We start from the raw sequence: 13,178 nt of genomic DNA, 5'->3' as shown, positions 1-13,178 counted from the left end.
TGTATTGCAGAGGGTGCTTTATGCTTTGTGTCAGGCAAGGAGTTCGGAAATTATTCACCTGAGATGGCTCCCATGTGTTACCTGTGGGTGGCAAAGGAAATGTCAGACAATTTTTGATGACTTGGCTGTCCCATCTACGGCAGTGTTTTTTCTTAAAACTAGGTACTTAGTTGCATACCAAGATTGACTGTAAAGTGATCCAATGGGTGCAACTACAAAGTGGGTTAATATAGCTGTATGTTGAATCTAGGTTTGTACCTAAGATGGTTGCTTCATCCCAAGCACACAATAAACTGGACTGAGGAAAATTATGAGTTCAGAAAGAAAACAAGCAGCAGATGATGTGCTGTACAACCATGTGAATCTCCCTCATGTATTTTCTAAAAGCAGGATAACTGGAATACCCTCTGTCCAGTCATTCATTTTCTCCCCCCCTGCATTCATATCTAAGATTGCTTTGTGGATTTCAGATGTATTAGTTGCTGTAACTACAACACCATTTGTCTACAATCTAATAAATATAAATCTAATGAAATAATAATAGTAATAAGACAAAAAGGACGAAGTACAATCAATAAAAAGCAACATCAGCTGTTGTGTGTCTAAGAAAATGATTTGGTTCGCTGAATACGTGTGTCTAAGAAAATGATTTGGTTAGCTGAAATACGTAGTTGGATTATTAATCTGCAATTTCAACCCCTCAAATGTGAATTCCATAATCTGGCAGCCTGATCTTTTAAAATAAGATATGGTAGTGTAGGATGGTTTGTGAGATCAATACAGATTGCTTGGTGCAACCTCCACAGTGACTAGAGGTTGCAGCATTGCCTTGAAGATCCATGTGGTGAAATAAATAAATAAATACCCTTTAAATAAATAAATATATTTCTTTTAAATAAACACTGGCACACCACCTATACATAATAGGAGTGTGTGTTTTCATATATATATTCCAGTATCTGCCTTGGTAAAATTCAAGTGTGATTGTCATGATATATCATCTAATAGGGGTTGCTTTTGTTTGATTGTGCTCTCCCTCTGGATGTCTGCCCAGCACTGCTTCTTACTGCTTGTAGTTCGGTGACGCCTGTTTTTAATTGATGTAACTTCATTTTTAACTGTATTTAATATATGGTGTTTTATTGTATTGTGTTCTTGCTGTGAGCCGCTCAGAGCCTGACCTAGTCCGGAATGGGTGGCATCCAAATCCAACAAATAAAATAAATAAAGACATGAAACAATTCCATTAGCATGAGAAAAGGCTTTTCAGAACATTTTTCTGCCAAGCTCAGTTTCAGGTTTTGAAGCATAACCTCTGGCAACAACACGTGCCCTATGGAGTAGTAATTATTCACAAGAATGAATCCTGTAATTTTCATTTGTGTAATTAATACAGCAAATAATAGCTTTTCTGCATCTTAAATCTATGCTCTATGACAAAAAAAATTTGTTTAACATTCCATCTGTCTGTCTCTTGGAGACTGTGGCCAATTGTGTAGGATCTATGTGACTGGATTAAACCTATTTCACTATAACTGCCTGTTTCTGCTCTCATTTGTCTGTACACGATCTTTAAGAAGCACTAGCTACCGAGAATTTGCATTGCTGCACAAATGTGAAAAGTAATCTCTCATAATGACACAGTTTATCTTATTCTTCCTCCAAAGGACACCGTGGTTTAATGGATGGGGCTTTAACTTACCCAGAGGTCAATCTTTGCTGGACAAATGGAACCTTATTCCTGAAGGTATTGATATATTAATGACCCATGGACCTCCTCTTGGTAAGTGACACAAACACTGATAGTGTCCAGATTCCTTAAGCTAAGAACTTTCTCAGTAAGCATTTTAGTTTGGTCATTAAGGGACACTTTGTACAAGTATAATCAAGGATATGTAAGTGTAAGGGGGAAAATATGGTTGCCTTTCAGTTCTATGGAGTGGAGTCAGTCCACTGGACTCACTAAATGTTGTCCATTAAAACATGTATACAGCATCAATTCTTTCCATTACTAACAGTACAGGACACTTTTGTGGGAGGCTTCTGGTGGTAGAGATGCCCACCCAGTTGGGCCCAGCCATGTAGTAATGGGCCTTTAAATGCTAGCGGAATACTGTTGGATGAAACTACGAAACAGGTTCTCACACACTGATGCTATCATATATTAAGGGTATGTGTCGCATCAAGCAGGCCACGCGCTGGATTTGATCTGTACAGTGGGTGTGAATATAGGCCCAATCTCTATGGATAGAGTGCCATGGTCAGACCATTTTCCCTGAAGGCCCGTCTGGGCCTCCTAAAGGTAAAGGTCCCCTGTGCAAGCACCAGGTCATTCCTGACCCATGGGGGGATGTCACATCCCAACGTTTACTAGGCGGACTTTGTTTATGGGGTGGTTTGCCACTGCCTTCCCCAGTCATCTTCCCTTTACCCCCAGCAAGCTAGGTACTCATTTTACCAACCTCAGAAGGATGGAAGGCTGAGTCAACCTTGAGCCGGCTACCTGAAACCAACTTCCGTTGGGATCGAACTCAGGTCATGACCAAAGCTTGGACTGCAGTACTGCAGCTTACCACTCTGCCCCCCCTTTTCATAGGCAGTGAGCAGATTTATGCTTGCCCATGAAGATTTATGGATCCAATAGGTTTCCAGTATGCTGTACGGGATCCAATACCCCCCGGCAACTCAGATGTGCTAACGGATGACTGGCATAGCTGTTTTTTGGAAGCCTTCAATAGGATTGTTCCCTGACGTCCTCTTCACCCCTGTTCCAAATTAGCCCTCTGGCATACCATGGGACTAAGAGAGAAAAAGCAGGATTACAGCGAGCTTGATTACAGCGAGCTTGATAGCATACTCACGAGGAAGCTACAAGAACATCTTATAGGGTGTTTATGAGCTTCTATGAGATGGCAGTGAAGGCTGCTAAGAAAGGTTATTATGCTGCCTCTATGGCATCTGTGAGCTCTCGCCTGACACAATTGCTTAGGGTATTCGGGTCTCTTACGTCCCTTCCAAGGGACTCTCAAAATATTAGAAATTCGACGATTAGCTGTGAGGCATTTGTGACCTTTTTTGCAGATAGAGACTACGATCACTTCTGTCTGGTGGCCTCCCTATTGCCATTTTTTGGCCCACCATCATCATGTGAGAATGATCTCTTCCAAGAATAGGCAAGGGAGCAAGAGTATAGTTTAGGGCACCATCTATATATTGAATTCATCTAGATTAGGTTTTACGGTTTTAACCACATGTTTTAACCTTGTGTGTGTGTGTGTGTGTATCTATATCTATCTATATCTATCTGTCTGTCTATCTATCTATCTATCTATCTATCTATCTATCTATCTATCTATCTATCTATCTATCTATCTTTATATATCTCTATATATCTATCGATCGATCGATCTATCAATCTATCTATAGTATGTTGTTAACCGCCTTGAGCCCAACTTTGCTGGGAAACATCAGGGTATAAATCAAATAAATAAATCAAATAAATAAAAAGTGTGAAGATTCAGACTTGCAGGAGACAATTTCATCATCATACATCAATGCTGAACCTCAGACTACATGGGTACACCATGGGGCCCAGTACAGTTATGGGAGATTTTTCTTCAAAAAAAATTTACCTAGCTTTTCAGAAATATCTGAAAACTTTCTTTAAAACGCCAGGGGGATTAAAATTTCCAAAAGTTTTTTTTTTTGTAAAAAAGAGAGAGAGAGAGAGAGAGAGAGAGAGAGAGAGAGAGAGGCGCCTCATAACAGTATGTCATGAGATCTCAGCTGCCATTTTACAGGGTGTCAAGGGCCAGCAGAAGAGGGACCAGTGGTTGTTGGCATAGAAGTAGGATCAGCAGTGGTTACTCCTGCCAGAAGGAGGAGAAGAAACTGGTTCCTGGTAACCAAAAGAGGTGTGTGCTGAATGAAAGTGGCATTGGGGCTGTGAGGGTGGGCAGGCAGCCTTGGAAAGAGAAGGCGACAGCAACAGGGCAAGGAAGAGAGGAGATGGTGGTGGCAGGAAGGCAAAGACGGAAAGGGACAGCAGCACGCCAAGGGGGAGAAATGCAGCAGTGGAGGAGGAAGCAGGTAAGGGGCTGGAGGTGGCAGCCAGGAGGGTGTGGAAGAAAAGAGGTGGGAGGTATAGGCAGCTGGTGGATGGGGGAGAAAGGTGCAGTGAAGGGTGATACAGGGAGGGGAGAGTGGCAGGGAGAAAGGCAGCTATGACAGCAGTATGGGGTTGTAAAAAGCTGGAGGAGAAAGCAGGGACCAGTGGGGAAATTTCCTCATTAGTATCACACAGATCCTTGCTAGTTTTAAAATACCATTCAAATCACTGTCTATTCACTGAATGCATAAAGGACAACTTTCTGACAAAAATGAGATGATATTTTCTTGCCTCTGTTTTGCTAGGCCCTTTCTTGGTACAATGTTTTAGTTTTTACTAACATTTAATTTATTTAATGTAACTATTTGTGCACAACTAGGATAAGAACAAATGTTACCAGAATCTGAGTTTATAACTTTAATTCCAATGGTGAGTCATGGTGTTAAATGATCCTTTAAAAACGGTACCTTAAATTGCATCGCTGAAAAGAATGCCAGAATTTGTTCTCCCCCCACCCCTAACTCAATTGCAAACTATATTTACTTAAGAAACCAGCTATGTGAACCAGTAGAATGTATGTCTCACTGTGTTCAAATAACATTATCCAAATTTATCCCTGGTGTAACTCCTTTGAAGTTTGTTCGGTAATAACAAGGACGAATGTGCAGCTTCCGTTAAGATTTGATTTGGCTCTTCCGCCTCTCAGGTCTTTCTACCCTTCTGATCTTTTTGAATGCAAGAAACCAGGCCATGGACATATTACATAACTGATGTCTGTTTTTATGCATCATCTGTAGAAATGTCTGCGTTATCTGTAGAAATGTCTGCATTATCTGTACAAATAAGTGCTGTTTTCTTTAATAGTAATTAATTAATGCTAACTTGCTAAACATCCTTTCGCTGGATTGCCTTTTTTATAAGTGGCAAGAAGTAGGTATAAACAGGCCTCTTTGCTTTGAAAGTCATAGAATATTATTGACCTAATCTTGTAGCTTCAGTGAGCATGTGAGGTTCAGCGTGGGCAATACACACATCTCTGTGCTCTTTTGTTGCATTTGCCGAACATTTGTTAATGTTGAAGGCCATCTCCACCTCTCCAGTTATTCCAAACAAAAAGGTTACTATATGAAGCTCTGCTAGATACAGAACATTGTATAAGCAGTGACTGTCCCATCTATTATCCATTTCATACACTTTACATTAGTCAAAATGTCAGAGAATAGGGTAGGCCTCAGTATACATGTGGTTTCATATGCCCATTAAGTAATTCACATTACCCTGTTTTGGTATTTTGAGTATCTACCAAACATGAAGGGCCAAGGCTGAATCTGGCCAGTGTGTGATAACATAACTATGACAAGCATGGCAAATTCCATTATGGAAAAAAAACAGGGAGGTGACGCCACTGCCGGGAATAAATGTCACAGAACTAGTATAGACGAATCCATATCTGTAGTCTAATAAATCAAATGGGAAAAAAATGTTAATTGGGAAGGAGGGGGCAGACTTCAAAGGGGGAAAAATCTCCAGGAACCAAGAGACAAAAATGACAATGAAAAGTTTCTTAAAAGCCATTGTATGCATTAATGGAAATGTTAGGATTACAGATAATGCAATAAACCTTCAGTGAATTATGGCTTCCTGAAAATCTATGTGAAACCTTACCTGAATAGAGAAAATTAAGAATATTGATTACATTTTGCTTTTAGGTTTTCGAGACTGGGTTCCAAAGGAGCTGCAGAGAGTTGGCTGTGTGGAACTGTTAAACACAGTACAGAGGCGAGTAAGACCCAAGCTCCATGTCTTTGGAGGAATCCATGAAGGTAAGAAATAAACATGATATGTTCATTTTAAAAATATCAGAATATAAAATCTCTAGTATGTTGCACCAGAAGACTTTTAAATACATGCCAAGCACAAGTATAAAAGTTAGTTTAAATGCAGGGAATGTTGTGTTTAACCAAAAGATTTTTACAATTTGGATACCGCTGAAAATCTCCACTGACAGAAGGATTTACCTCAGTGGAGTATGACTTTTCCACCGCTCCCCTTTTGCTTCAACTCAAAGTGCCTCCTCAAAATGCTTCTCCTGGGGGACAGGGTCCTCACAGGAATAGCATAAGGGGAGACTCAGAGCTCTGCCACAGGAGGGGTGAATCAGCAAAAAATCCCTTGCCCATCAGCAGAAATGATTAGTGTGATCATTCACTAATGGCCATAACATGCTAATACATACACACCAGAAAATCAACATTTCTCAAATGTTTTAAGCGCCTCTGTATGGTTTTAAAGTTATGTTCTAAGGTAAATAAATATTATTATAAACCTCCCTGAGCTGGAAGGGCAAGGTAGTATATCAATGCCTTTAGTAATTGAATATATTGAGAGACCAGTAACCAGGGGGCAAATCTAAAGGTAACTATTAAAACCATAGAATTGGGAGGGACTCTAACAGTGCATTCCTGAAATGCGCCAGCAACCCGACCCAAAGGCCTTAGGAGGCCGACGAAGGCCTCCGCCAGCGCAGGGGCCCACACCGCTGGCGCCTGGAAGAGCTCACAGATGCAACAGAGGCAGCATAATAAGCTTTCACTGCCATCGTATAGAAGCTCATAAACACCCTTTGTTCTTGTAGCTTCCTCGTGAGTATGTTATCAAGCTCGCTGTAATCGTCTTAAGCTCCTGCTTTTTCTGTCTTAGCCCCATGGTATGCCAGAGGGCTAATTTGGAACGGGGTTGAAGAGGATGTCAGGGAACAATCCTATTGAAGGCTTCCAAAAAACAGCTATGCCAATCATCCGTTAGCACATCTGAGTTGCTGAGGGTATTGGATCCCGCACAGCATACTGGAAACCCATTGGATCCATAAATCTTCATGGGCAAGCATAAATCTGCTCACTGCCTATAAAAGGGGGGGTTAGGAGGCCCAGATGGTATTGCTGTAGGAACCATAGAGTTTCTGGTGATCTCTAGAGCAGTGCGATGTTACTTCCAGGTTTTCCCTGGAAGTGACATCACATTGCATGTGATGAGAGCACCACCCATGTCCCTTCCCCGACCTCACAAATCCCTGACACCTGGCCTTGGAGTCACCTCCATTTGCGCTTTATATTGGCGAACTGATACAATTAAAAGTTCAGCAAAGGAAGGAATTGCAGGGCTCAGATGCTCTGGCTGAGTGTTTTCAGAAACTCCGGTGTCTTCCAAAGCACCAACCACCCTGATGAAATGTAAGTCTTCACTAGACAGCAGCAAGATCAATTTTCTTTTCCCTTTGCTGTAACCACTGAGGGCAGTCTGAGAAGCCTGTGTGATGTGAAAATGTAAGGAACATCTTTAAACCATTTAGAGCCAGTCAAATAAAATGAAAGAACCCAAAGATGGTGATTTTACTGCAGCAGGAGGCTTCATTCTGCATATGTTCCTTATAGAAAGTCGAGGGCAATGGGCAGCATAACTAAAATGTTCAGGCAGATGGTGAAAAAAATTATATTGAAAGGGAATTTTAAAGAAAATTCTGAATTAAGTTTTGTATTGTGGTTATGGTTTTTTGAGCCTGTAAGATATTTCAGAGCCCCTTTTCAAAACATCTAACCCTTCTTGTTAATTTCAAGCCCTGGAAAATTTCTAGCTCAATAAGCTTCTGTGGCAGGAGGCGAAGAGAGATTACTTAAAATACATTGTGTAAGAGTTTTTTAAATATTAATGAACGTTAGTGGCTTTTATATCCTAGTGAGATAAACACTAGCAGAGAGAGAGCGAGACTTTGTGACCCTAGGACTAAAAATTACACATTTAAATGCTTTATATTTCACCCCCTCTGGAGATTTCTCTGCTGACTCTAATTAAGCTCTCCATAGGCTCACAGGGTTGAAGAACTTCACAGAAGAGAAGATGGCTCATGAGCCTGGCATTGTTGATTTTTTCCAAAATCCACATGACTTTTAATGCAAATGAATTTTTATGCCTGGGTTATGAAGTCTTGTAAATAAGGAATTTATGATGAAAGCACTGGCATAGTCTTAACCATGGCAGTATCCAGACAAGTACTCTTATGTGTCTAGGAAAAGAGTGAATGGTTTTGTATAAATATTAATGCTCGGATATCCCTGCTAAGTGAACACTAGAAGAAAAAAACTTCACAACAACATGCAAATTGCCCGTCACTTTAGTAGTTGCTCTGGAGATTGAAAGTAATCAAACTTCCAGTGGCATTAGTGGTAGACTGATGGAAAGCAAAGGGCTCTTAGCATGGGAGATCATTATGAAAAACTACTGTGAGGCACAGCGCTGTACAGTTTAAAAATACAAACAGGCTGGACATGCATCCTGTATATGTAAAAGTAATTTACTTAGTATTCACGAGCGCTGACACCATTCAGGTTCTGCTCAGGCCTCATCCACGACAAAGAAGCAGCTCATTAAAATAAGGGGGATAACATTTAGCCTAAATTGTTCGTAATTGTTCAATGTCAGATGTCCCAATCCAGCTAGCCCTGATACACATACAGAAGCAAGCTTAATAGAGAATCACCTCTCTTTAGCTGGGGCTGTGCATTTAACTCACCACTCCCAACTGCTTGGCTGCCTAATTTTTTAAAAATATATATTTATTTAAAATATTGTCCTGATTTTCTCCCAATCGATAGAACTCAAAGCGGCTTACACAAAATCAGCTAAAATCTCAGTTCACAGAAATACAGTTCAAATCAGAAGCAAGCAAGCTGTTATCCATCACAAGCCACCAGAAGCACACTGGAAAAGCTCTACTTTTGGGAGTCAGCATGCCATAGTGGATAGAGTGTCAGACTAGGATTCTGTGAGACCTGGGTTCGAATCCCCATTTCTTCCTTGGAAGTTCACTGGGTGACCTTGAGTCAGTCACATTCTCTCAGCCTAATGTATTCCATAGGGTGGTTGTTGTGAGAGTGGAGAACGAAGTTCAAAGCCATTTTGAGTCCGCATTGGGAAGTGGCCATAGAAACAATAATTTAACAGCCCCCTCTCCTGTGTCTGAAATAAACAGTAGAAACAGCTGTGGTCTAGTTCACACCTTCACAATTTGTATGTGCACCAGCCATATCTAAGCAATACGTTTTTTTGCTGTGCATATGAGGATATCTGCCCATAGACACATATGTTTCCATGTAGTTTTCACTGTTCACTATGAATGCAGAGGTGTTTGCAGCAGCAATGCAGCATCCACACAGCAGTTTCACCTACACTTTCCTTACCTGAGGTCCCCACTATTCTACCCCCACATTCTATTGTAGGGGTCCCCAATGTGGTGCCTATGGGTGCCAGGGCACCCGATGACATTTTTCCTAGTGCCTGCTAATTCAATCAATCAAATTTTATTTTGATACAATACCAGCTCTGAATAAAAGTCAAAGTTGGGTAAAAATAATAAAATAAAATAATAGAAGTTGATAGTTCTGGGAGGGATGATTTGAAGAAGAGGAGGAAAGATCTTCTGTGGGGAAAGGTTTTCAATCAGCTGTTTATGAATCCCACTAGACCGGAGAACCTGCTAATTGATTTAGAAAGTTGGCAGGGCCAAATTGAGCTTGTAAACAGCAGGGTTTCTTATTGGCTGTGCAAACTGTTAAAAAATGTTGCTTCGGCACAAGGATTTTCACTGTGTGAATGGGGGGGATCTTTAAATCAATATGTTGCTTTTAAAGGGCTAAACAAAGCTTTTGCCTGAAATGTTGAGATTTAGTATTAGTGTTATACATAACCTCTCCCTCTGACATTTTGTGGTTGGCTCCTGCAGCAGCAATTTTGTAGTTGCGCCCACCACCCTGTGTCAGAATTCCAAAGGTTCATAGGCTCAAAAAGGCTGGGGTCCCCTGTTCAATTACCACAATCTACTAGTTTTTGTAAATTCTCAGCTTTCGTCTCTGTTCTGAGCAGAAAGCAGGTTATCACTTAAATAGGCTAACTCATCAAGATTGGTATTTTGAAGGGTTAGGAGTGACTGATTAGAGGAAGTTTACCGAATTTTTCGCTCCATAGGACGCACCTTTCCATAAGACGCACCTAGTTTTTAGAGGAGGAAAACAAGAAAAAATCTTGTTTTCCTCCTCTAAAAACTTGTCTTATGGAGTGAATGCCGGCTGGGCGCGGCGCGTCGGGACGGCGCGAGCCGGTGTTCCCCGCCCCGACGGTATTTACAAACATTTTCAAAAGGTGAATCACCAAACGCATTAACAGACTATTTACAAAATTATTCAGAATTTTCAGTCCTGTCATTTAACTGCATTTGCTGTAGCTCCTTTTCCCAATATAGATCTAAAGAAATTACATTGATTTTTTTAATGCTGTAACTCTTAACAGCATATACCATATTTTTCGCTCCATAAGACGCACTTTTTTCCTCCTCAAAAGTGACGGGAAATGTCCGTGCGTCTTATGGAGTGAATGCTGGCTGAGCGCGTGCACGTCGGGCTGGCGTTCCCCGCCCCGACGGCCAGCTGGGAGGTGGGCAGGGCCGCACAGAGCGAGCCGGTGCACGCGCCCAGCAGGCTCTGTGCGGCACCGCCCGCCTCCCAGCTGGCCGTCGGGGTGGGGAACGCCAGCTCGCACCGTCACGACACGCACGCGCCCAGCCGTCTCTGTGCACCCCACCCGCCTCCCAGCTAACGGGGCGCACAGAGCCGGCTGGGCGCGTGCGCGTCTGGACAGCATGAGCCGGCGTTCCCCGCCCCGACGGCCAGCTGGGAGGCGGCCGGGGCCGCACAGGGCCGGCTGGGCGCGTGAGCCGGCTCGCTCTGTGCGGCCCTGCCCGCCTCCCAGCTGGCCGTCGGGGCGGGGAACGCCGGCCCGATGTGCACACGCCCAGCCGGCATTCACTCCATAAGACGCACGGACATTTCCCCTCACTTTTGAGGAGGAAAAAAGTGCGTCTTATGGAGCGAAAAATATGGCATATGCTGTTAAGAGTTACAGCATTAAAAAAATCAATGTAATTTGTTTAGATCTATATTGGGAAAAGGAGCTACAGCAAATGCAGTTAAATGACAGAAGGACTGAAAATTCTGAATAATTTTGTAAATAGTCTGTTAATGCGTTTGGTGATTCACCTTTTGAAAATGTTTGTAAATACCTAAGTATGATTATTGAAACTATGAGTGCAGATAGAGATTTGATTATTTACGGATAATGTTGATAAATTTAAAGTTAAATAACAAGAGCAATCAACTGAATGCCTGCCAAATTGATTGTTATCGCCGAAGGCCAAAACAAACATGGCAAAGATGATGGATCTCTAGTCTGTAAAGACTAAATTGTGCACACATGCAGCCGCAATTCAGATAGGGGCCACACAGAAAAGAAAGAGGAAATTTAATTCTTCAATCCCTGCTCTGTTTTAAGAACCAAAATATGTTCCCATGCCTAGTGGTGTTTAAAAGGAGAAAAGGCAGACCCTTTAAAAACCTTCTTTTTTCCATAAGAAATGCTGAGAAAAACACCGGGAGCCTGTGAAATTAAGAGGGAGTTGAAGGGTTAAATATCCTCTCTCTTTCCCACATGGCTCAAATCCAAACTGGAGCCGCGTTTGTGCACAATTTCGCTTTTACAGACTGACAGAGATCTGTGAACTTCCTCCCATCTGTTTTGGCCCTGCGTGAAAGGAAAATAAGTCTGGTAACGTGCAGCTATTTGGGAAGAAGTTTCACTTTACGCCTAAGCTCAACATGCATCGGATGCTTCAGTATAAGTGCACGAAAAGGAGCGGGTCGGTGGTAAACGCTTGTCCCTGATTCATCCTATTATGCCTGAAATATTTCAGGTCACAAAAGAGCCAAGGATCTCTAAGCATGGGGCGGGCCTCTCTCGTATTCAGCTCTGTTATAAAACTACGGCTTCTTTACCTCCAAAACTTCAGTTTTATTTTTTTTAAAAAACCAAACAGGTGGTTCTTATTTAAGCCAAAGTGCATTGCATGTTTGAATCTGGAAATAGTGTGGCAGCTCTGGAGTGTTCCAAAGGTTTTGAAAGGCTTTGCCGAGCTTGATTCCAAAGGCTTGCTTACAAGGAGCTTTTTTCCCTGTCAGCAGCCACCCTGAGGCACTGTACTAGGTCAGCACTGTTTGTTTACATTACAGTAAGTGTGACACATTTTCCCTACAGGTTACGGCATTATGACAGACGGTTACACAACGTACATTAATGCCTCAACATGTACAGTCAGCTTTCAACCAACCAACCCGCCAATTATATTTGACCTTCCAACCCCGCAAGGATCATGAAGCACTACTGCAGTGGGGGGGAAAGGTCCATAAACTGCCATTTTTCTAATTAAAAAAAAAAATCCATTATCTTAACATGTTTCTTTACAAATGATGTGGGGCTTTTTTTGTAAATTGTTGGTACAAAAAGAGAAGATAGAGGTTGTGCTTTTTTTTTCTTTTCGAAATGCAGCATCCATTTGAAATCGATAAAGCATTGTGAATTTGTAAAATGAAGTTTTATGTTTTCTTAATGAACTTGCCATTGTAAATTGTTCGTGTTCTCAAAAGGACAGCCAAGCTTTCTTTTAATGAGTGAGACACCTTATTTTAATATTATTAAATAAGCTTAAAAAGGCAGTGTGTTTGAAGAAGAAAAAACACCCAGCTTTGCACAACTATTGTTTGATTTTAAAAAAAAAATTAAAAAAATATTTCTAGTGCTAAATTCCACTCTCTGCCCTCCTATATTTTTAGTTTCATATGTATGTTCCCTGATCCAGAGTTTTGTATGAGTTCTTATGCATACAACAGGCCGTGCATCCAACAGGGTTAAATGCACTTAGGCCCATTGAGATCAGTGGACTTAAATGCACCTAACTCTCTTGGGATAGTAGTTGTGGAGCTGTTTTGCAGGAGGTGGGATCTCCGTTCGTCTCCATGGATGCTGATCTGCATCAGTTATTTTCATGGAAGTGAAGGAAGATACCCTTCTTGGTCAGAAAGGCTGTAGTGCCCATCAGAGCTTCTGAACTCATAACGGATGGCTGGATCAGGACCATGGTCCATTTTCCCCACCGATACATGTGCTGCCTATTAATAGCAATGAATCAGTG

General features: G+C 41.7%; 1 protein-coding gene across 2 annotated transcripts in view; it reads left to right on the top strand.

The window, feature by feature from the left end:
* Nucleotides 1-12,709, top strand: part of MPPED2 (metallophosphoesterase domain containing 2) — a 162,948-nt gene extending 150,239 nt beyond the window's left edge. For both annotated transcript variants that reach the window (XM_056851102.1, XM_056851103.1), the window contains exons 4-6: nucleotides 1,668-1,783; nucleotides 5,818-5,931; nucleotides 12,245-12,709. In XM_056851102.1, the coding sequence (XP_056707080.1) occupies nucleotides 1,668-1,783; nucleotides 5,818-5,931; nucleotides 12,245-12,363 (349 nt within the window). In that variant the 3' untranslated portion in view covers nucleotides 12,364-12,709. The remainder of the gene's footprint in view (nucleotides 1-1,667; nucleotides 1,784-5,817; nucleotides 5,932-12,244) is intronic.
* The last annotated feature ends 469 nt before the right edge of the window (nucleotides 12,710-13,178 follow it).

This window comes from Euleptes europaea, chromosome 6, assembly GCF_029931775.1.
Source record: "Euleptes europaea isolate rEulEur1 chromosome 6, rEulEur1.hap1, whole genome shotgun sequence".
Classification (NCBI taxonomy): Eukaryota; Metazoa; Chordata; class Lepidosauria; order Squamata; family Sphaerodactylidae; genus Euleptes; species Euleptes europaea.
This window is presented reverse-complemented; position numbering and strand designations above follow the sequence as displayed.